We start from the raw sequence: 26260 nt of genomic DNA, 5'->3' as shown, positions 1-26260 counted from the left end.
AAACTAAAACGATCGGGATCGGATCGGGAGCAAAAAAACATGATCGGAACAACCCTAGTATTAAGGAATGCTTATGACAGATGTCATTAAGTGTCATCCGGCAAATTATGTCTCTAACTCCATTTATGTCCAGATTTACATCCATTCAAAAGGGAGATCATTTGCCGGATGACACAAAATGGCATCTGTCATAAGCATTCATTAATGCTCATGGCACTGTCATGTCATAGTAATGTTGGTCTTGTGACAGTCTTATAGCGCCACCGCCAAATAAACTGTCACCAAATTCCATAACTAGCAATTAATGAAACAATTAGAAAAGCAACTGAAGAAAAACATTGCATAGAACATGAATTTTGATTTATTATTTACATCTGTAACACTGTAATGCATGCTAGCAGCAATTTTGGACAACAACATTGTTGACAGCAGGTGGCAGCAGATGTTAACTGTCCCCAAGAGAACAGTGATGGTCAAATGAAGCTTCTTTAAGCAATGTTCCAAGTTTTGCTGCCAATTGGTTCAAAGCTTCATTGTGGTTCATTTGGTCTTATGACAGTCTTATGATGCCGCTGTCAAATAATGTGTTACTGGTTAATTATCTTATAGTGTAAATATCCCATAATACAGTGAGTACAGCTACAGCTTATAGTTCAGTGCGGCTTATCTATGAACAATTGCAGTTTTCGTGTCAAATTTGGTGTGTGGCGGCTTATAGTCAGCTCTGCCATATGTGCGAAAATTACAGTAATATAGCGCTTTACATTGCATTATTCCTTCACCCTACACTAGGTTGCGATAAACTACTATTGTAGCTACAGCTGCCCTGGGGCAGTCTGACAAAAGTGAGACAGCAAATTTACACCATCAGCCCTTCTGATCGCCATTAGCCACTAACTCTCGCACTACTCACACTAAGGAAAGTTGTGTGAAGTTTCTTGCTCAAAAATAACAATAATGTGCACAAGTGGATTCAAACTCCTGACCTGCTCAACCACCTGCGCCACTCAATACATTTCCCAAAGTACATTTTCGTGGTTTGATATGACAAAAACATAAAAGTTACAACTTTTAAAGCATTAGTAATATATCCTTCAGTAGATTTCCCGTTGTGCTGCAAACTGTTATATTTAAGAGGACACCATGAAGAAGGACTGAAGGTTGAAAATGTGATTTAAAACTCATTAAAAGTCTCCTGCTGATATACGCCTCTCATTCAAGAAAACACTGCAGGCTCACAGGCAGGCTATCAATCAGTCCTTTGTTCATCCCATTAACCAAATCCTGGGGTTCCTCCAACTGCCACTGTAATACACCCTGAAACTGTACATGCGCGCAGTGATAATGTTTCACGGATCACAGCACATGTGGCGAAAATTGAGCAAAGAATGCACACAAACCCAGCAGTGCCAGTTCAACATCGAAGGACAACAGATGACAGACTTAATTTCCCTAGAGCAAAAAAAAACGTGTCGTTGACGATAAATACAATATATGGACTATATGTTGACATTAGGAGTGGGAACCTCTTGGTACCTCACGATACGATACGATTTGTGATACAAAGCTCACGATAACGATGATCTGACGATATAGCGATAAAACAATTTTCGATACATTGGTTGGGAAATCATTCTAGGATATTCTACAAGAACTAATAAACAAAAAAATAAGCTTCTGCTGTAAATTGGAATGAGTTTATCACTAGTAGACGTTCAATCCGTTTGAAGTTCATTCGCTGCCACCCTCCCAGTTCAAAGGGATTGGACGTCTATGGCCATCGGTGGCAGCCAATGAATAATTTTGGGCCATTTAAGATCATTTACCTGTTGATTTTCAGTTACTTCCTGTTGATTTTGGGGTATTTTATGGGTCACTTGCTGTTTATTTTGCGTTACAGAACAGGAGGTGACCTGTAAATGCCCTAAAATGAAAAGCAAGTGACCTGCAAATGCCCCGAAAATCGGACCGAATGACTGTGAATGCTCTGGTTTTGAATGAACGAACGTTCCCAGTCTAAATGGATTGGGCGTCGAGCACCGTCAATGGCAGCCTTTTTTTTTTTCTTTAATTGACACCTTTTTAAATCGATATCTCGATTCTTGACAGGAGCATATCGATAACCTTTTGGGATACAAAGTATCACGATATATCACCATTTTGATATTTTGTCAGCAGTGTTGTTAATAACGGCGTTACAATATAACGGCGTTACTAACGGCGTTATTTTTTTCAGTAGTGAGTAATCTAATTAATTACTTTTTTCATCTTGGTAACGCCGTTACCGTTACTGAGGCGGAAAAGGCGTGCGTTACTATGCGTTACTAAGTTGGTTGAATAAAAAAAGTCAGAGACGGACTCACGGAGAGGAGAGAGCATAGCAGGAGTGGGGAAGACGCCGTTGCAAACGCGATGCTAGGTGGCTCCAATAATACCTGACTGTAGCCTACAAACTACAACCACATGATACGGTAGATATCACATATTATAGAACTAGATGCAAGTGATAGACACGGCTGCATTGGCAACATGTTTTAAGGACTACATGCGTTCGTAAACAGCCGCCATCTTAAAGCAGTAGACCTCTCAGGAAGGCTCTGTTGTAGAGATCCTTCCGAGCGAACCTACTTTTTTTTTTCTATCTACAATGGTCCTAAATCGGCAAAATCTTGACTTAAATCTATCTTTAAATGATGAAACAGTTTTAAAACTTACACATGTTGAAAGTAGACAGAAGGGAACTAATGCAATAGCGGGAGCAATTTTAACAACTTTAACGGTTGATTCACAACTTTAAATGACTTCCACACATAGCAAAGTTATCGCAATACACTTGTGTCTAGTTAAGTGGAGGGTAAAGAATTGGGCTAGGGCCAATTGTCCCAAAAACCCTTTAAACTTCACATTGTGTGACCTTTTTTTTTTTTTTTTTTTTTTTTTGAGAAAAAAACAAAAACATGAAAATTATTACTAGTTACTTTGCCAAGTAACTAATTACTCTAAAATTCAGGTAGGAGTTACTAACGCAATTACTTTTTGGGAGAAGTAATTTGTAACTGTAATTAATTACTTTTTTAAAGTAAAATTAACAACACTGTTTGTCACACCCCAAGTTGACATACATGAACTCAATGCTATTCTCTATAGAATGTGGGTTCAATTTGGCCAGAAGTAGAAAAGATTTAACAGTCTTTAACTCACTGGTTGCCATTGGACCTCTATTGAGATGAAGGCCAATCCATTTAAACTGTTAAAATAGATTGGACCTCCTTCATCGTCAATGGCAGTGAAATAAAAGACACTTTAATGATTTCGATTTTTTTTTTTTTTTTTTGGCTGACTTTCAGATCTTTATGGAGTCGCTCATTACCGTTCCAAGATGCGCCTCCAGCGCCCCTTGCTGTACTGTACGACGCACAGCCTAATTGGCGGTATCAAGCTCCTCATTAAAAGCGACGTAGGTACTTTCAATAAACAAGAAGCCCTGAGGCCACTGCGGTCTATCACAGGGGCTAAATGCACAAACGACGAGTGGCGTTTACTTCCGTGAATCCAAGCTGAAAATGATGGAACAGCCGTGTAATCCTTTAATTTATGTTGCCATGGATACAGAGCATGAAAACACTTCTATAATATGAATGGGCTTGAGTGACAAGTCTTTGAACAGTACGATTTCATACGTACAACAACCTTGCCTTTTATCTGGATAGGTGAAGGCTTCCTTTGACGTTAAGAAAATCCTCTGTCAGATTTTTCTTCAGTCAGTGTCTTCTTAAAGGATAAAAGTGACGAGGTTGACTTTGTAGGTAGGCGGAAAGAGGTAGTCCAAATGGCTTTGCGTGGCAGAAAATAATACTTTTATGAAGCAATGGAAGACGTTCTACAAAGTAGAAGTCAAATTATGAAGATGGACATGCTGCATTTTCATTAGGCAGAGAATACCTTGTTTATTATGAATCAGCGGGAGATGAGAGGACTAACGGTGCTTTTCTTAAGATATATTCCTGATCTATAAACTGTGTTCTAATGAAGTAGAAGCCACTTCCTCATCAGGTAAAAAACACGAGAAGTCACAATATTGGTCTTATTAGAAGTAACTTCTTCGTTATGTGGTACAGTGGGATGAAAAATTATTTGAACCTTTTGGAATTTCTTACATTTCTGCATAAAATCACCAAATGTGATCTTTGTCAGAATCACACAGATGAAAATACAGTGTCTGCTTTAACTAAAACCACCCAAACATTTATAGGTTTTCGTATTTTAATGAGGAAAACCTGCTGAAGGAGACTTAAAGAGCAATTGAAACTAATTTTTACCAAAATTTCAAGTCAGGTGTGTGCCGAATCACTGATGAGTGGTTTAAGCTGCCCTGCCCACTATAAAACACACACCTGGTAAGAAATGTCTTGATGAGAAACATTGTCTGATGTGCATCATGGCTCGGTCAAAAGAGCTGTCTGAAGACCTGGGATCAAGGATTGTTGAATTGTATAAAGCTGGGAAAGGATACAAAACCATCTCTAAAAGTCTGGATGTTCATCAATCGACACTCAGAGAAGTTGTCTACAAATGGAGAGAGTTTGGCACTGTTGCTTCTCTCCCAAGGAGTGGCCGTCCACCGAAGATGACGCCAAGAGTTCAGCGCAGAATCAGAGAGGTAAAAAAAGAACCCTACAGTGTCTACTTAAGAATTACAGAAATCACTGGCACAGTCCAATATCTCTGTGAACACATCAACTGTATGTAAAAATATGGCCAAGAATGTTGTTCATGCGAGGACTCCACGGAGGAAGCCACTACTGTCTACAAAAACATTGTTGCTCGTTTAATGTTCTCAAAAAGCACTTGAACACTCCACCGAAATTTTGGCAAAATATTTTGTGAACTGATGAAACCAAAGTTGAATTGTTTTGAAGTAACACACAATGTCATGTTTGGAAGAAAAATGGAATACCTCACCAACATCAACACCTCACCCCCACTGTGAAGCATGTCGGTGGGAGCATCATGATTTGGAGCTGTTTTGCTGCCTCAGGGCCTGGACAAACTGCAATCATTCATGGAATAATTAATTCAAAAGTTTATCAGGAGGTTTTGCAGGAAAACCATTTGATGGTCTGTCAGACCATCAAAGCTAAAAAGAGGATGGATGCTACAACAAGACAATCATCCAAAACACAACAGTAAATATAGTTCAGAACGGTTTCAGAAGAACAAAATAGACGTTCTGGAGTGGCAAGTCCAGACTTGAACCCAATTGAGATGCTGTAGCATGACCTAAAGATGGCAATTCATGCAAGACATCACAGTAACCTGACTGAACTACAGCAATTTTTGTAGAGAAGAATGGGCCAAGATTAGTCCTGATCGATGTGCCAGACTGATCTGCAGCTACAGGAAGCTTGTTAAGTTATTGCTGTCAAAGGGGGGGGGGCACAAAATATTAAATGCGATAGTTCACTTACTTATTTTCCCCCCTTCTGTCATTGCTTGCATGCTCTCCTCATTAAAATATGAAAACATATGAATGTTTGGGTAGTTTTAGTTAAAGCATACACTGTTTTTTTTATCTGTGTGATTTTGACAAAGATCACATCACATTTGAGGATTATTTTATGCAGAAATGTAAGTAGTTATAAAAAGTTTCTGATACTTTTTCATACTTCTGTAGATGATGTTTTCACTAGGTAATTTAATTTTTTTGTCCATACTCATAATGAAGTGAGAACGGTGTTTTTCATGAGGTGGTCTCAAAGTTAGTAGAAGCTGCCTTTTAAGAAGTTGCATTGGGCAGTTAAATTCATGTTCTTGTGATGCGATACAGGGCATGTTCTCATGAAGAAGTAGAAACCACATTCCTATCAGGTTAGAGTAGCCACGTTTCTGAAAATGCCACTTTTCTATAGTGTTACATTTCTGTTACACAATAGAAGTAATGTTCTTAGGAGGAAGTATTTTTCTTTTTGTTCCATAACGCTTGACCATAGGGTAAAATCTTTCTAGGCACTATTTGTCATCTATTTACCAGGTAAACTATGAAGTTGTAGATAGACACTAGAAAAACTGTAGCCATAATGCTTTTCAGTTGAGTACACAGGTTTTGCTTTCCACGACCCCAAATTTCTGGAGGAACAAAAATCAATCTCTGCAGTGCCTGCAGGGCACGAGCAAATCTTTTATTTAAAAACCGAAATCTGCTGAGACAGAATTCTTCCCTTCACTGGAATAATTTTGTGCCCCCACACTCTAATAACGTTTGTTTGGCGTATTGTTCCTGCTGAGTGGGGCTCATTAAAGCAGAGCAAGTCCAAGATAATGCATATGGATGCAAGCCGAGTCACTAACACAGCATCAGCATAAAGTTTTTTGGTTTTTTTTGGTTAATCTCTAACACTAGTAGTCACTTCTACGTGTTTCCTCTTTGCTTGTTTTGACTGCATTTGTATTTGCAGTCTGCTTCTTTTATGACCCTGGACTGTCAGTTAAAATATTCTTCTGAGATCATCATTTATTGAGGATACATAGAGAAAGAACAGAATTCCTGACGGAGCAGACTTGAATCTTTAAACTGATGTAGTTCATAAATGATTGGCGATACAGTATATTTATTCTTATTGGAACTATAGGGTAATATGGTTAGTATCTACAGTGCCTTTCAAAAGTATTCGGCCCCCTTGAATCTTGCAACCTTTCGCCACATTTCAGGCTTCAAACATAAAGATATGAAATTTAATTTTTTTGTCAAGAATCAGCAACAAGTGGGAGACAATCGTGAAGTGGAACAACATTTATTGGATAATTTAAACTTTTTTAACAAATAAAAAACTGAAAAGTGGGGCGTGCAATATTATTCGGCCCCTTTACTTTCAGTGCAGCAAACTCACTCCAGAAGTTCAGTGAGGATCTCTGAATGATCCAATGTTGTCCTAAATGACCGATGATGATAAATAGAATCCACCTGTGTGTAATTAAGTCTCCGTATAAATGCACCTGCTCTGTGATAGTCTCAGGGTTCTGTTTAAAGTGCAGAGAGTATTATGAAAACCAAGGAACACACCAGGCAGGTCCGAGATACTGTTGTGGAGAGGTTTAAACCCGGATTTGGATACAAAAAGATTTCCCAAGCTTTAAACATCTCAAGCAGCACTGTGCAAGCCTTCATATTGAAATGGAGGGAGCATCAGACCACTGCAAATCTACCAAGACCCGGCCGTCCTTCCAAACTTTCTTCTCAAACAAGGAGAAAACTGATCAGAGATGCAGCCAAGAGACCCATGATCACTCTGGATGAACTGCAGAGATCTACAGCTGAGGTGGGAGAGTCTGTCCATAGGACAACAATCAGTCATACACTCCACAAATCTGGCCTTTATGGAAGAGTGGCAAGAAGAAAGCCATTTCTCAAAGATATCCATAAAAAGTCTCGTTTAAAGTTTGCCACAAGCCACCTGGGAGACACACCAAACATGTGGAAGAAGGTGCTCTGGTCAGATGAAACCAAAATTGAACTTTTTGGCCACAATGCAAAACGATATGTTTGGCGTAAAAGCAACACAGCTCATCACCCTGAACACACCATCCCCACTGTCAAACATGGTGGTGGCAGCATCATGTTTTGGGCCTGCTTTTCTTCAGCAGGGACAGGGAAGATGGTTAAATTTGACGGGAAGATGGACGCAGCCAAATACAGGAACATTCTGGAAGAAAACCTGTTGGTATCTGCACAAGACCTGAGACTGGGACGGAGATTTATCTTCCAACAGGACAATGATCCAAAACATAAAGCCAAATCTGCAATGGAATGGTTAAAAAATAAACGTATCCAGGTGTTAGAATGGCCAAGTCAAAGTCCAGACCTGAATCCAATCGAGAATCTTTGGAATGAGCTGAAGACTGCTGTTCACAAACACTCTCCATCCAACCTCACTGAGCTCGAGCTGTTTTGCAAGGAAGAATGGGCAAGAATGTCAGTCTCTCGAAGTGCAAAACTGATAGAAATATACCCCAAGCGACTTGCAGCTGTAATTGGAGCAAAAGGTGGCGCTACAAAGTATTAACGCAAGGGGGCCGAATAATATTGCACGCCCCACTTTTCAGTTTTTTATTTGTTAAAAAAGTTTAAATTATCCAATAAATTTGGTTCCACTTCACGATTGTGTCCCACTTGTTGTTGATTCTTGACAAAAATTAAAATGTTATATCTTTATGTTTGAAGCCTGAAATGTGGCGAAAGGTTGCAAGGTTCAAGGGGGCCGAATACTTTTGCAAGGCACTGTATGAATGTGGTTTCAAAATGAAGATATGTTTTGAATGCATTGAATATATAACTTTGGTAGAACCCATATTGGTTAGACTTTTTTGTATACTTATGACAGTGTCATAAAACTTAATCATGATATCATGTAATCATGATATTGCACATTCATGAATCTGAATGAATGCTCATGACAGATGTCATTATGTGTCATTCAGTTAATTACCATATTGGCCCGAATATAAGATAGTGTTTTTTGCATTGAAATAAGATTGAAAAAGAGGGGTCGTCTTATATTCGCGGTCTAGACATTATACCCATTCACCACGCTAGATGGCACCAGATATAATTGAAGCTAGGGTTGTTCCGATCATGTTTTTTTTTCTCCCGATCCAATCCCGATCGTTTTAGTTTGAGTATCTGCCGATCCCGATATTTCTCGATCCGATTGCTTTTTTTTTTGCTCCCGATTCAATTCCAATCATTCCCGATAATTTTTCCCGATCATATACATTTTGGCAATGCATTTAGAAAAAAAATGAATAAAACTCAGATGAATATATACATTCAACATACAGTACATAAGTACTGTATTTGTTTATTATGACAATAAATCCTCAAGATGCCATTTACATTATTAACATTCTTTTTGTGAGAGGGAACCACGGATAGAAAGACTTGTGACTTTTTTATATTGTGACTAAATATTGTCATCTAGCGTATTTGTTGAGCTTTCAGTAAATGATACTGTAGCCATGCCCAAATGCATGATGGGAAGTGCAACCATGACTGCGTAGTGCTACCAATTGATATATCTTCTCTGCGTTGGGAAATAACATAGGGTGTTAAGAAAAAGATCAATTACTACCTTGCTTCCCACATTATTTCTAATTGTAGGGAGAGGGATTGTAAGGCTTTAGCTAATTAAAAAAAGGCTCCAAAGGCTACCAAAATTCACTCTACTCATTTCACGCTGCCTTTTAGCTCTCTATATAAGTAAAACGGCGCCATTACAGAATGAGCGCGACAATGCGTGAGTGTGTCGTGCAGTGCATGCATTAATTGCGTTAAATATTTTAATGTGATGCATTTTTTAAAAAATTAATTACCGCCGTTATCAGGAAAGATTTGATAACCCTACCTTAAGCCTAAACTAAAGACTCTGGATGAGTGTAACATATTATGTCTGTAACGTTAAATACAATTAGAAAACGATTTAGTTAAAAAATATACAGAATATATATTAAAAAAAGGCATGTCCGATATTTTTTTTGCCGATTCTGATACTTTGAAAATGACATGATCGGACCCGATCGATCGATGCCGAAGGCAAAATTACATTATCAGTCTACAAGCTCCACCATTTGAGCTCAAAATCAGTTGCTGGAATAGTCTTCAACCAGAACACAAATGACAATCGGTAACTCATTGTGTGTCAGTTTATTTTAGTTTAGGGTGACCATATTTTGATTTCTAAAAAAGGGGACACTCAGCCCGGCCTCAAGATACTTGAATTTTACTCGAAGTTCACTCAAAGATGCCTATATCACTTTAATATATTTAAAGTGTGCCCCCTCACTCTGGATGGAAAAATGCAGTTTGAAAAAAATAAATAATGACTAAAAAAAAAAATATATATATATATATATATATATATATACATACATACATACACACACACACAGTAGGCTATGTGCCAACTAAACATTTTTATAAATTACTATCACGACAATTGTCCTTGACAAATTGTTATTCCCATTCAATTGATGTTCTCATTCAATGTTCCAGATTGCGCACAAACAAAAACCGAAATAAACTGACAAACTATTCAATCAGCATGTTTCCAAACGTAGCAGTTCAAAACTACGTTTCCCATAATGCCTAGCGCGGTTTAGCTTACTGATAGCTAGCTGAGGCAAAAATTAAACTTTGCTATGAAAGTTTACAATCATCGGCAGCGTGCCGATGCGACACCAAACGGGATATTACAGTCAAAGCTCCGACAGAAGTCAACAGTTGCCATTATATACGTATTTATTATTAAAAAAAAAAAAAAATAGGCATTGTGGCCAAATCGTCAACCTAGTAGATGACGGTAATGCCTCATGGTAGGGGTAAACTGCCAACAAAAACAAGAAGAACTACTACTTCCCTCCATTCTAGTAGGAGCCATGTCAACTGCTGCCACCCAGCGGCCGGAGGGATTCTCTTCAAATTGGTCCCGTGAAAAATCATAAAAACCGGACATTTTTATGAATTTATAAAACCCGCCCGGACTACGAGGACACTACGTGAAAGTAGGACTTGTCCGGGCAAAAGAGGACGTTTTGTCACCCTATTTTAGTTAGGTTGACAGGAAAAGTCAAGAAAGTTTTTTTTGTTATTTTTTAATATTCAAGGCATTGATGTTAAGTTTGACAGTAAAACACGGTCGCCAGCCAATTGCAGTTCACAGAGCCCGTCATCGCCAAGAGGCTTTTGGATCCCAATACAGTATATTGCTTTTTTAGCCTCATGGGTAAAAAACAAATAGTAGAAATACATCAGAAATATCTGCCGTGACATTACTCCTTGCATGACCCGAGTGCTTACCACTGATTTCTGGTGACAGCCTCATTTGTTGTTGTGTGCTGGGGAGGTCATTAGCATCACTCAGCATCAATAGAATGTCTAGCAGAACAACTTCAAGTGGCCTCTGCGACCTTGTGTGTTTGTGTGCGTGGGGGGTTTGTATGGTGCTGGTGCCAGAGCATGTCCGTATAAATATATAAATTGACCTCCCGGGCTGTCGCTCAGAAATCTTGGAATGTGGCCTTATCTGTAGCGATGCAACACTTGCATGGCTCAGTAAGCTAAATCTTGCCCTGGTGTTGAGGGACCATTAGCATAGAGCTGTGAGTCTTGTTGCTTTATGCATGGTCTAGCAAGAATGACTTTGAACTAGTATGCCGATTGCCTGGATGGGGAATGCGCATTCATTATTCATCCTATGGTTGGGATTTAGCTTTTAGCTACGGCGCACCAGTGCCTCGCCCTCACTAGTTAGACAGAACTAGAGCAGAGAACAGTAAAGCCTGCAAGTACGAGGAGGTTTGGGTGCCTGGCTGCAATCCAGCATTGCGATGTGTGTCTAATATGATATGTGTGTGTGGGGGTAAGATACCATAACAAAGGTGGCAAAAAATGGCAAGATATTATGCAATAATAAAGATGCAGAGATGTTCTTTCTCCATGAGTGAGCAGGCAGCTGCTGCAGTTTAACTTTTAAATAAGAAGATGGAAATTATGTAACGAAACTTATTATTTATTACATATTTGAGGAGGATTTCAATTTTATTTGCGAACCTGGAACTTGTAATACACAACCACAGACCATTTTCAAAAATGTACTAATTAAAAAAAAATTAGAACGACGTTAATTTGCGTTTTAAACAGGAAAACAAAGTTATACACAACCCTGACAGAATTCCTTAAAAAATATCATGGTAACATCATTTGAATGCTTCTTATTACAGTTTCATAAAGCATAATAATGACATGGCATCTGTCATGAACTTGAATGAATACTTGACAGATGTTATGAAGTGTCATAAACCTAAACCTAACCCAAAAGACATTTATAAAAATGCTAACATTGCATCAAAAGTGACAGAATTAACTGAATGACACATAAAGTGCCTTGCAAAAGTATTCGGCCCCCTTGAACCTTGCAACCTTTCGCCACATTTCAGGCTCCAAACATAAAGATATAAAATTTTAATTTTTTGTCAAGAATCAACAAGAAGTGGGACACAATCATGAAGTGGAACAACATTTATTGGATAATTTAAAATTTTTTAACAAATAAAAAACTGAAAAGTGGGGCGTGCAATATTATTCGGCCCCCTTGCGTTAATACTTTGTAGCGCCACCTTTTGCTCCAATTACAGCTGCATGTCGCTTGGGGTATGTTTCTATCAGTTTTGCACATCGAGAGACTGACATTCTTGCCCATTCTTCCTTGCAAAACAGCTCGAGCTCAGTGAGGTTGGATGGAGAGTGTTTGTGAACAGCAGTCTTCAGCTCTTTCCACAGATTCTCGATTGGATTCAGGTCTGGACTTTGACTTGGCCATTCTAACACCTGGATACGTTTATTTTTGAACCATTCCATTGTAGATTTGTCTTTATGTTTTGGATCATTGTCCTGTTGGAAGATAAATCTCCGTCCCAGTCTCAGGTCTTGTGCAGATACCAACAGGTTTTCTTCCAGAATGTTCCTGTATTTGGCTGCATCCATCTTCCCGTCAACCATGATGCTGCCATCACCATGTTTGACAGTGGGGATTGTGTGTTCAGGGCATAACATATCGTTTTGCATTGTGGCCAAAAAGTTCAATTTTGGTTTCATCTGACCAGAGCACCTTCTTCCACATGTTTGGTGTGTCTCCCAGGTGGCTTGTGGCAAACTTTAAACGAGACTTTTTATGGATATCTTTGAAAAATGGCTTTCTTCTTGCCACTCTTCCATAAAGGCCAGATTTGTGCAGTGTACGACTGATTGTTGTCCTATGGACAGACTCTCCCACCTCAGCTGTAGATCTCTGCAGTTCATCCAGAGTGATCATGGGCCTCTTGGCTGCATCTCTGATCAGTTTTCTCCTTGTTTGAGAAGAAAGTTTGGAAGGACGGCCGGGTCTTGGTAGATTTGCAGTGGTCTGATGCTCCTTCCATTTCAATATGATGGCTTGCACAGTGCTCCTTGAGATGTTTAAAGCTTGGGAAATCTTTTTGTATCCAAATCTGGCTTTAAACTTCTCCACAACAGTAACTCGGACCTGCCTGGTGTGTTCCTTGGTTTTCATAATGCTCTCTGCACTTTAAACAGAACCCTGAGACTATCACAGAGCAGGTGCATTTATACGGAGACTTGATTACACACAGTTGGATTCTATTTATCATCATCGGTCATTTAGGACAACATTGGATCATTCAGAGATCCTCACTGAACTTCTGGAGTGACTTTGCTGCACTGAAAGTAAAGGGGCCGAATAATATTGCACGCCCCACTTTTCAGTTTTTTATTTGTTAAAAAAGTTTAAATTATCCAATAAATGTTGGTCCACTTCACGATTGTGTCCCACTTGTTGTTGATCCTTGACAAAAAAATTAAATTTCATATCTTTATGTTTGAAGCCTGAAATGTGGCGAAAGTTTGCAAGATTCAAGGGGGCCGAATACTTTTGCAAGGCACTGTATGTTTTTTTCCTCTTCGTTGGGCATTTTATGGCTGGTGCCACTTATACTCAGGTGCGACTTATAGTCAGAAAAATACGGTAATGACATCTGTCATGAGCATTCATTCAGATTCATGAATGTGCAATATCATGATTACGAGAGATGACATCTTTTTCAGGGGTGCCAATAATTATGGAGGGCACTGTATATGTGGTTTCAGTGTCTAAGTAGAACTAATCTGATTTTATGTTTCCGCTGGATTGTGGAAGTTGCCAAATGTGTGGTGCATTCTTCTATTTCCCTGATTAAATTCAAAACAAATTCTATGGTTATCAGCAAAGGAAGCCAGCAGCACTGTTTACTAGCACTTCAAAAGCAATTTTTTTATCTATGTAAAAGCAAGTGAAGACTAAAATGTCGGAAGGTCTTGCCAAGTCTGTGCTTGTGAAAATTCACAAGGCCTTTGTTAAAAAAAATGAATTACGCAATGTAATAAGATGCATTATTCAAATTAAATCAGAATTTTGTGTAATTATCTACACATAAGTTATGAATACATCCATCCATTCCTCATTATGGTTGCAGATGAGATAGAAGCTTTCTATTGACCTGGGCTAGCGATTTCTTGCAAGAATTATGGCTTAGAAATGAATTATACGTGCTTGAAAATAGTGAGATATATTTGAACACACACAAATTCACAAGCATAAAATGTTTGTTTTTTGTGTGTTATTGCTCTCCCAGCATTCAGTAAAAAGCAGTTAAAGCTCATTCGAGACCATGGCTTTCCCACATTGACCGTTAAAAATATATTGCAAAAAAAAAAAGTGGTAAAAATGATCATTATAAACATCATATTTCCATGATATAACTTGACTTTTGTCCCCTTATCTTGGCCATCTCCCATTGTCCATGTTCATAGGATACAATTGTTTTTCTATATAGTCATTTACAGTCTACATCATATTCAGCCATGCAGTGTAAAAATTGAATTTCTCCTCAGGGAGACAAAGCATACAGTTTTTCTTTTTTCTTTCATATTCCACACTCTGTTCCTTGTCGCATTCTCCCTTTAGTACTTCTTCCCGCTCAATAGCTACTTTGCATTTAAATATACTTTTTTTCGTGACAAAACCCTGTAGGAAGCCATATTTTCACAGCATGCCACATTAAAACCACCCACCAGTTGCCTACAAAGGGCCTCAGGTGTAATCCTTCATTGTCCTCAACTCGTTTTAGTGTTGTTGATAACAATATTGTTCCTTCGATATTACGTTTTCATATCAAATATGGTCTAAAAGCTATGTACGGTTTGGAAATGTTCATTTACTTAAATATCTTTATCACCTTGTTTGCAAGTCCCAAGTCTTGCTATAATCCAATAGAGCCCCACGCACTTCTTCCCAAGATTCAAATGTAATATAATAAGCGAAAATTGTCCCATTGGTAAACCCTATTGAATTGTGTCATTAGTTAGAGTGCAAAAATCTATTTACCGTAATTAAATTGTGCTTTTGTTTGATACTGTAAACAAAACAGCTATGTACGTGAAATCAGGGCATTGTTATCTACAAAAATAGTTTATTTTATATATGTCGAGATGCAATGAATTAAAAACGAACCGACCTCATTAAAGTGAGCCACCTCCTCACAGTTGGCCGCCACACGGCTGTAGAAGGACAATCCTGAAAAGGTAAAGATGAATTAGGTAAGACATAAAGTCGAGTGGTTCACAAGCCGCATTACAATAAATGTCATAGCTATTTAAGAGGGGAGGGGCTATTTTTATGCCACTGATGAGCAATTAATTGGTGGTTTTTAGTTTAATCTGTCCTGTAGAACAAGCTCGGCATCTGGTGAATACAGGTTAATCGTTAAAGCAGGATCATTTTACGGTGGTTATAAAAAGTCTAAAGACCTCTGCATAAATGCCAGGTTCAGATAAATCATTTTACAAATTTAAAACACCATTCATTTGACATATTCTGTCTATACTGTATTTTTCGGACTATAAATCAGAGTTTTTTTTTTTTCCCCCCACACATTTTACATCATTTTATATCATTTCATGTGTTATGTTCACACATGTTCTTTGTGCTATAGTTATCCGAATAACTTTTAATAGCTATGTTACATTTATATACCGGGCACGTTCTCAGCAAGGGCGGACTGGCATACGGGGGTATCGGGGTTTACCCGGTGGGCCCGTGGTCAAATGAGCGGCCCCTAAAACTAGCACACCCACATAATCCAAGCATTACAGTAAATGCAGCGACCGGCAAGGCAGTTGACATCCGTGTGCTTGCGTTGCTCCCAACTCTTAAAAACACTCTCAACCTAGGGCGTAGGTTTGCATAGGGTGCTATTTGAATAATACTGCTATTAATATCCATGGGGGCATTACAAAAAACGGTCTGATGCCAATGAACATTTTTGAGTGGTTGAAAGTGAAAAAATATTCATAAATGACTTAGTTATCACACTTCAAAGGAAAAGCCATACTTTGGACAAAATCACAAGAATTTAGTCAAAATATAACCCACAGGTTTTAAAGTAGTGGGCAGATAATTGGTCACTGTCATGCGATTTAGTGCTGCTGGCTGCACCTGGTTGTTTTGTAATGTTCATGAATGGAGGCGGGTGTGTGCGTACAATTGTCTTTGTGCTGTAGTTTGCTTTGTGCAGGTGCTGTGTGTTTGAGTGCAAAAAGACAGCTCATGTTTGCACTGACCTACATTTAGTAATAAAGAAATGAATTGGTTGTCAAATATTTCTATTGACAGTTTGACCTTTAGACTTTTAGATGAACTTTCTTGTTATTTCTGTAACCTTTTAATCCGTCTGGTTCTGCACTTTTTACATGGTGATGATTCGTCATAGCTGGCTTTTGTGGTAACACATAAATATCAGATATGATTAAATTAGGTCAGTTTCCGTTAATATGGTTAACAACGAGAACATTTTAGTTTTGTTTGCAGAGTGTTTCCTTTCTAGTATTTTGTAGGTGTATTACTTTGAGTTCCTCTTTTGATTTGAAGCTGCTTTGGAAGACAATTAAGTGTTTGAAGTGTTTTTTTTCTCTAACGTATACCACAAAAACCCTCATCTTTCGGATCTGAGGTTGTTTTTTTTTCCATTTTAAAAAAAACATCACTTAGATGCTGGAGAGGATGATACGAGCCCTCCTACATTATTCAAAACAGAAGCTCTGCTGCCTTTCCTGTTTTTCCTTTTTTTATTTTATTCCATTGAGACGTGGGTTTGTGAAAGTACATGGTATGAGGCTTATATAAGATGCTCTTAAAAAATCTAAAAACCTTTTGCTAATCTGGTTGCATTATGACTAGGGTTGCTCCGATCATGTTTTTTTGCTCTCGATCCGATCCCGATCGTTTTAGTTTGAGAATCTGCCGATCCCGATATTTCCCGATCCGATTGCTTTTTTTTTGCTCCCGATTCAATTCCAATCATTCCCGATAATTTTTCCCGATCATGTACATTTTGGCACTGCATTAAGAAAAAAATGAATAAAACTCGGACGAATATATACATTCAACATACAGTACATAAGTACTGTATTTGTTTATTATGACAATAAATCCTCAAGATGGCATTTACATTATTAACTTTCTTTCTGTGAGAGGGATCCACGGATAGAAAGACTTGTAATTCTTAAAGGATAAATGTGACTTTGTATATTGTGACTAAATATTGCCATCTAGTGTATTTGTTGAGCTTTCAGTAAATGATACTGTAGCCATTTAACTGTTCTGCCCAAATGCATGATGGGAAGTGCAACCATGACTGTGCGTCGTGGTACCAATTGATATATCTTGTCTGCGTTGGGAAATAACATAGGGTGTTAAGAAAAAGATCAATTACTACCTTGCTTCCCACATTATTTCTAATTGTAGGGAGAGGGATTGTAAGTCTTTAGCCAAAATTCACTCTACTCATTTAATGCTGCCTTTTAGCTCTATATATAGGTACAACGGCGCCATTACTGATTGAATGTGACAATGCGAGAGTGGGTCGTGCAGCGCATGCGTTAATTGCGTTAAATATTTTAGTGTGATAAATTTTTTAAAAAATGAATTACCGCCGTTAACGGGATAAATTTGATAACCCTACCTTAAGCCTAAACTAAAGACTATGTATGGATGAGTGTAACATATTATGTCTGTAACGTTAAACACAATTAGAAAACGATTTAATAAAAATATATATATATATATTAAAAAAAGGGGTGTCCGATATTTTTTTGCCGATTCCGATACTTTGAAAATGACGTGATCGGACCCGATCAATTGGGATGCCGATCGACCGGGACATCTCTATTTATGACCTTATTGGCATTTGAAGTGATGAAGATTACAGCCCAAAAATTCTGCAGAAATTCTGTATTTTCAAGCATGAACGAAAATATGTTTTTTGTTTGAAGATGAATTGTGCCAAAATGCCTTTTCATTGAGTTAAAAGTGAAATATCCTTTTTAATCCTGAAAATTAGGAAAGTCAGCCACTCTTCAAATGTCAAGTGATAGTTTTTCTTATCTTGAGCAGTAATGCAATTAACTTCTTGACTACGTTTACTTGTATCTGGCAGGCTACAAAGCGACTTCTGAGCGAAAGCATGAACAATTGAAGACGCAGATAAGATGGCAGGCTCGTCAAAGTCTCTGCTTCGAAATCAATTAATCCGCAATGTCTACTTTGCTCAAAATTGGCCTCTTATCCAATAATCTGACAAGCCAAGGCTTCCTGATACTTCGTTAACAAGTTCAATGTCAATGATGCTGACAGACATAGTGAGGGTTGACAGTGAATTGTGATGGAGGCTCTGGCTTTGCAGCTATCATTAAAGTTGTCACTCCTGATTTTCAGTTTGGACGTGGCTTCCTGGCAAACGGCCGTTCTCTTCAAACCGGAAGATGTAAAAACCACATGGGAAAATTGACTGACAGCCTTCAGGGAAATGCTCAATTACAGCTGCTGAGTCATGCGTATAAGTAGTATTTCTCATTTTCTACCATTATTTTCTATTCTATTTTCCACAACACTTAATCGGTGAATTGATACGATATTGAAGTTGCTGGAGGGTAACTTTCTCCTTCTTGCATATTAATAACAACTAATGATTAGAAGAAAATAAGGCAAACTAGAAATTTTAATGTCTTCTTTCACATTCATCACTAGAGTTAGGCATAGACTTCCCCATCAGTTGACAAGACAACTCCCACAGACATTGCACCACGCCTTCCCGCAGGGTCCGACCCAGGCAGAACCACGAGTTGGCTTTGACTGTGATAAACTCCAACACAGGATTTAAGGTGGAAACAGGACGAAGGTTTTACTGCATACAAGCAGGCAGGAGTGTCTCAAAAGTGATTTGGTTGAGGATTCAAGGTACCCGTATTGGCCCGAATATAAGACGGCCCTGATTATAAGACGAACCCATCTTTTTCAAGACTCAAGTTTGAAAAAAGACTTTTTGAACACCAACTTATTTTTTATACAGAAAATAATTACAGTACACCCGAAACAAATGATTATAACATATTTGAGAGAAAAAGCATGTTATTTTGCCTCATTCAAATCTTAATATCTCAACATTTAAATATGTAAACTAAAGTGCAATCACATTCGTAAATGAATTTTTGAAATGTAAATAAACCAATCTATTGTGATAAAACAACAAAATTGCAATAACTGCATTAACCATCAAAGTGAAATCTAACTGTAACTGTGGTCTTGAAACAAATCTGAATAAGGAAAAACATTGCAATAAAACAATGCAAACTGGTTAAACTTGAGAGTAGCTGAGATTTGTCATGACAGAACATCGCTTCAATGATATCTGGCGCCATCTAGCGTCATGAATGGGTATAATGTCTAGACCGCGAATATGAGACTATCCCCACTTTTTCAATCTTATTTCAATGCAAAAAACACTGTCATATATTCGGGCCAATACGGTAATTATTATAATAAATATCAACATGCACTTTAAAACGTGAAAAAATGAATGGATAAAATTTGTGTTATTTTGGCTTGAAATATTTGCGTAAAATGAATGATAACTGATTTTAACCAAGAATCTTGACTGTTTTACGTTCATATCTATAGACGTTCCGCGATTTAAGCATTTATCTGCAAGAATTTTTAGCTTAAAAAAGCTCTTTGTTCCGTGACGGCCACCATATTGGATTACGCAATACTGTAACTTTGGCTTGAAATATTTACATAAAATGAACAATAACTGCCTGTTTTTTGCTTTTAACCAAGACTCTAGACTGTTTTACATTCTTATTTATAGAGATTCTGCGATTTAAGCATTTATTTGCAAGACTTTTCAACTTAAAAAGCTCTTTGTTCTGTGACGGCAGCCATGTTGGATTAAACAATACCGAATAATTCGCTTGAAATATCTATGTAAAATGAATGATAACTGCCCTTTATTGCTCTTAACCATGAATCTAGACTGTTTTACGATCATATCTAAAGAAATTACGCGATTTAAGCATTTACTTGCAAGAATTTTCAACTTTGAAAGTTCTTTGTTCCGTGATGGCCACCATGTTGGATTAAACAATACAGAATATTTTGTTTGAAATATCTATGTAAAATGAATGTTAACTGACGTTTTTTTGCTTTTAACCAAGAATCTAGACTGTATTACGTTTTGTTTTATTTGAATTTCCAATTTAAAAAGCTCTTTGTTTGGTGACGGCCACCATGTTGGATTACATAATACCGTAACTTTGGCTTGAAATAGTTACATAAAATGCACAATTGCTGCCCGAATTTTTGCTTTTAACCAAGAATGAAGTCTGTTTTACGTTCATATCTATTGAAAATTTGCGATTGAATCATATATTTGCAAGAATTTTCAACTTAAAAACTCCATGTTGGAGTAAACAATACAGAATATTTTGCTTGAAATATTATGTAAAATGAATGGTAACTGCCCGTTTTTGTTGTTTTTTTTTTTTGCTTTTAACCAAGTTAATCTAGACTGTTTTACGTTCATATCTATAGAAATTCCACGGGTTTAAGCGTTTATTAAGAATTTTCTACTTAAAAAGCTCTGTCTTTTGTTACATCCACCATGTTGGATTTTGTATCCCTATACAATAGCAGAATTCAACCTAAATAAATTGTGATTGAATTTAGAAAAATGCAAATTTTGCTTTTGTTGAGTAAAATTAAGACTATTCATTCGTTTGTTTCGTTTAAATTTTTCCATTGATCCTGAAAATATAGGTCAGGGGTCCCCAAACTACGGCCCGCGGGCCGGCTACGGCCCGCCTCCACATTTGGTCCAGCCCCCTGAACAAGACCATTTAGATTTTTTTTTTTTTTTTGTCAATAGTGTTATTTATTTCCTGGCTTTTTTCTGTGAAGAACCCAGAGAGGGTTATTTGGTTATTATTTATTTAATTAATAGTGTTATTATTATATTATATTATTATTATTAAAGATCCCGATCGATCGGGTCCGATCACATCATTTTCAAAGTATCGGAATTGGCAAAAAATATCGGACATGCGTTTTTTAAATATATATATATATATATATTTTTTTTCAATGAAATCGTTTTCTAATTGTATTCAACGTTACAGACAAAATGTCTTACACTCATCCAGAGTCTTTAGTTTTGGCTTAAAGTAGGGCTATCAAATTTATCGCGTTAATGGCGGTAATTAATTTTTTTTTAAAAATTAATCACGTTAAAATATTTAACACAATTAACGCATGCGTTGCACGACCCACTCACGCATTGTCGCGTTCAATCTATAATGGCGCCGTTTTACCTATATATAGAGGTAAAAGACAGTGTAAAATGAGTAGAGTGAATTTTGGCAATCTTTGGAGCCTTTTTTTAATTGGCTAAAGCCTTACAATCCCTCTCTCAACAATTAGAAATATCGTGGGAAGCAATGTGGGGAGGAAAGGTAGTAGTTGATCTTTTTCTTAACACCCTATGTTATTTCCCAACGCAGAGAAGATATATCAATTGGTGCCACTAATCACAGTAATGGTTGCACTTCCCATCATGCATTTGGGCAGAACAGTTAAATGGCTACAGTATCATTTACTGAAAGCTCAACAAATACACTAGATGGCAATATTTAGTCATAATATACGAAGTCACATTTATCCTTTAAGAATTACAAGTCTTTCTATCCGTGGATCCCTCTCACAGAAAGAATGTTAATAATGTAAATGCCATCTTGAGGATTTATTGTCATAATAAACAAATACAGTACTTATGTACTGTATGTTGAATGTATATATTCGTCCGAGTTTTATTCCTTTTTTTCTTAATGCATTGCCAAAATGTATATGATCGGGAATGATTGGAATTGAATCGGGAGCAAAAAAAAAGCAATCGGATCGGGAAATATCGGGATCGGCAGATACTCAAACTAAAACGATCGGGATCGGATCGGGAGCAAAAAAACATGATCGGAACAACCCTAATTATTATTATTTTCATTTTATTTACTTTTGTTCCGTGAAGAATCCAGAAAGGGTTGTTTAATTGTGGCTTTCTGAAAAACAATACATTTTTACATTTAGGCACTCCTGCAATCGTCACACCTTTTCTGTTACAAAATGACCCTGGCCCTTCATCAGAGAAGGGAAAAGTTATATGGCCCTCACAGGAAAAAGTTTGGGGACCCCTGATATAGTTGATTATCTCTCCATTTGGTGATTTTTGTGCATCTAGCATGAATTTTGATCATTTTATAGCCATTTTAAGTTTTGTTATACTTGTATAGAAAAAAAATATATGATCGGGATTTTATTAGGGAACGACTTTAATTTTATTTTTTTTTTCATGTGGCTGCTCATTGAGACTCATATATGCCTAAGAGAGGTGCCTGTTTTGTTTTAGGTCGCAAGCGGCTTTGGTTTTGAAAATATTTTCAATTTTAAGTTTTTGGAATAGGCCCCCTACGGATCGGCCCCGAGCCCCTGTTCCATCAACTGATTGTGAAGTCTATGAGTTAGTGTTCATCAATCACAGTGCTATACTGTTCGCTAGCCGTATCTGAACTGAAAATAATTTTGACAGCATCAAAAGGAGGAGCAATTGGGTGGAAGAACAAAACAACAAAGCAATTCTTTTAAATGAAAAGCAACTCAACCGAAGAGAACTGCTCATTTGATCAAGGCAATTTTTTGACTTGGCTGACATGCTGCATGTAATGCTGAGAGCTTTGTGAGTTTGCTGCAACCCAATGCACAAAAAAATAACCCTCCATCCTTTCTGAACACAGACACACACAGGCAGGAAAAAGGAAGGGGAAGGTGGTAATGTCACATCCTAAACAATACTGATGCTGAGTCTAATCAGCGAGTCAGATACAAAGTAGCCTGTCTTTGACCGCAAGACTAATTGCTTGTCTAAAGTTCTCCGACACACACGCACTGTTGATGGCTGTAATTCCTGTGAGGAGCTCAGATTCTTGTCTGTCGAAACAAGAGGTTGCCGGTCAAGACAAACATTAAAGGGCTTTTAACAGGAGACTGTTTTTGCTTGATAAGAATGATTTGAGTTTGGTAGCTTGGAAACACTAACCTTTGAAAACGGGTCTCATAATGGTCATCATACAGAATAACATTACATAATAGATCAAATTTACCAGTTACATGAGCGGTTCCACTAAAATCTGATGCTTCTCAGACAATTTCAAAACTCAAAATGAGGTATGTCATCTGTATTGTCTCAAATTTTTGAGAGGGTATTTTCTAAATTATTCAGGAATAAACCCTCACCTCAGAGACTTTCACGTTTGTTTGAGCGTGCATTTTAAAGCAGAACTATAGACTCCACCATCAGTTGACAAGACAGCGCCACGCCTTCCAATAGGGTACAGACCCAGGCAGAAAACTCAAACACACGCTGCGTTCTAACGCCGGATTTAGGTGGAAACAGGACAAAGGTTGTACTGCATACAAGCAGGCAGGAGTGTCTCAAGAGTGATTTGGTCGAGGATTCAAGGTAATTATTACATTAAATAGCACCATGCATGCAGTTTGAAACGTTGTGAAAATCAATGGATAAAGTGAGTGTAACTTTGGCTTGAAATATTAACGTAAGATGAATGATAACTGCCCGTTTTTTTGCTTTTAACCAAGAATCTAGACTGTTTTACAATCATATCTATCGAAATTCCGCGATTTAAGCATTTATTTACAAGAATTTTCCAATTTAAAAAGCTCTTTGTTTTGTGACGGCCGCCATGTTGGATTACACAAAACAGTAACTTTTGCTTGAAATATTTACGTAAAATGAATGATAACTGCCCGTTTTTTGCTTTTAACAAAGAATCTAGTCTGCTTTATGTTCATATCTATTGAAATTCTGCGATTTAAGCATTTATTTACAAGAATTCTTCATTTAAAAAGCTCTTTGTTTTGTGACGGCCGCCATGTTGGATTACACAAAACAGTAACTTTTGCTTGAAATATTTACGTAAAATGAATGATAACTGCCCTTTTTTGCTCTTAACCAAGAATCTAGACTGTTTTACGATCATATGTATCGAAATTCCGCGATTTAAGCATTTATTTCCAAGAATTTTCCATTTAAAAAGCTCTTTGTTTTGTGACGGCTGCCAAGTTGGATTACACAAAACTAACTTTTGCTAGAAATATTTACGTAAGATGAATGATAACTGCCCGTTTTTTGCTTTTAACCAAGAATCTAGTCTGCTTTACGTTCATATCTATAGAAATTCCGCGATTTAAGCATTTATTTACAAGAATTTTCTACTTAAAAAGCTTTTTGTTTTGTGACAGCCGCCATGTTGGATTTTGAATCTGTACACATGACATTTAAGTTGCTATTTTTGCTATTGTTCCTGAAAATAAAGGTGCTTATGTCTGCATTTGGTGATTTTTGTGCATCTAGCGTAAAATGTGAGAATTTTATTGCCATTTTAAGTTTTGTTATACTTAAATTAAAATGCCTATGTATATGTAAGTATGTGTAGCCTATATATATATATGCCTAAGGGAGGTGTCTGTTTTGGTTTTAGGTCACAAGTGGCTTTTTACGGATTGACCCCGAGCCCCATGTTCCGTCAACTGATAGTGAAGTCTATGGCAGAATTTTCATAAGTATTGAGAAAGGAAAATGTCCCAGCATTGCCAATTTCTTAAAAAGCTGGACCACATAACAGATATCAGTTGCGGAAAGCAATACTTCGAGCAGGTGAGTGATAGTGCTGCTTTTCCATAAATGAGAGTCAGAAGTCTGTTAATTTGAATAAATGATTTGAAATGGCTTGACATGACACATTTTGTCATACTTTGTGATCCTGAATGTACTGAAATCGGATTACTTTGCCAAATCTTATTCATTTCCCTTTTGGAAAGCTCGTCGACAGTTGAAATCTCATTTTTCAAAAAAATTCATTTCACTTTTGGAAAGCTCGTCGACAGCTGAAATTTCATTTTTCAATATGTCACCCAAGCGCCTGATTTTGTGGAATGAAATCTTCCAAAAAAGCCTGTTGATAATGATTGTCTTACTGCATCTGACACTTGCTCTGTCTTTGTGGTATTAATCTACAGCTGTAAAGCACCCGATAAAAAAATAGGCAGTATCATCCAAGTGTCGTATCTGTCAACAGTTTTATTAGAACGCCTGTCACTGCCAGTCAACATAAGAAACTTAAATCAATACAGTGCGTTGCATTCGTTCCAAATTGTTACCCAGGGATAAATAAAAGCATGGCAAAAAACAGTGTGGCAGCAAAAATAATCTAAATTTAATAATAATAAAAAAAAAGACCTGCTCGTAAAATTAGTCAACTTGGTCAGTCCAATTACAGTATAATTTTTACAACAAAAATGATGCTTTATGTATTTTTAATAGGTTCTTCTTGGTTTGGTGACTCCAAATTGCTTGTAGGCAGATGTTCTGACTACAATTCCAGCAAGCTGGCCACTTTTGTTTATTTATTTTTTAGTAAAGCCGAGCTGTGAACTGCCTCCTGAACACACCCCCAGAGTCCAATCAGTGCCTCATCATGTGACTTCCTGATTATTAATGCTTAATGAGAAAACTGCAAATACATATAGGACCTCTCACATTCATGTAGTTCTATCTAAACATGACATTTGACACAAGTTTTATTGGCAACAAATTATTGTTAACTTGCACCAAAGTTATCACCTACCTCGAAATGTGACTTTGGCGACGCGGTCACCTTTCCCCCGGAGGTTGGCGACCGACTTGAGGTGAACCGTGAGGGCCATCATGAGTCCACCGGGGCTGGAAGAGTAAGATGTTACTCCTCCACACGGTCAAACTTGAACCTGCTGCCTTTTGCTCTCCGGTATTGAGATAAAACCGATCCTCTCCTCCTGCGTAGATGCTCCACAATCCTAAATCCTTTTCCATGTGCGCGGCATTAAGATTCTTTTATGTTTTTTTCCTCTTGTTTTGTGATTTTTATGTAGGTGCGTGGCAAAAGATGCGAGTTGACTGCACAAGCTGCGGCATGCGTCGCGCATCTCCTCGCTGCAAGGGTGCGGGCAGGGGGTGGTGAATGCGTATGTGTGTGTGTGAGTGTGTGTGCCACAGCTTCCCTTTAACCAAGCAGTTCATTCAATACTGTGTGTCATTTTAGCACAACACCATTTGTTAGTGCAATAAAAATCCATTGCAAGCTGTCCAAATCAAAATAATAATGCTCTTATAATTTTGGTTTATTGACTATATGTCAGCAGGTAAATGTATAGCATTATCAACGACAGACGAGTTACAT

At 37.5% G+C, this 26260-nt stretch overlaps 1 protein-coding gene across 11 annotated transcripts in view; it reads right to left on the bottom strand.

Annotated features, from left to right (window-relative positions):
* Positions 1-26008, bottom strand: part of otofa (otoferlin a) — an 81291-nt gene extending 55283 nt beyond the window's left edge. For 10 of the 11 annotated variants that reach the window (XM_057823073.1, XM_057823064.1, XM_057823071.1 and 7 more), the window contains exons 1-2: positions 25670-26008; positions 15100-15158 (exon numbers count right to left, since the gene is read on the bottom strand). In XM_057823073.1, coding sequence (XP_057679056.1) covers positions 15100-15158; positions 25670-25751 — 141 coding nt within the window. In that variant the 5' untranslated portion in view covers positions 25752-26008. The remainder of the gene's footprint in view (positions 1-15099; positions 15159-25669) is intronic. The other variant, XM_057823069.1, reaches the window with a different exon arrangement.
* Positions 26009-26260: the final 252 nt, after the last annotated feature.

This window comes from Corythoichthys intestinalis, chromosome 19, assembly GCF_030265065.1.
Source record: "Corythoichthys intestinalis isolate RoL2023-P3 chromosome 19, ASM3026506v1, whole genome shotgun sequence".
NCBI lineage: Eukaryota > Metazoa > Chordata > Actinopteri > Syngnathiformes > Syngnathidae > Corythoichthys > Corythoichthys intestinalis.
This window is presented reverse-complemented; position numbering and strand designations above follow the sequence as displayed.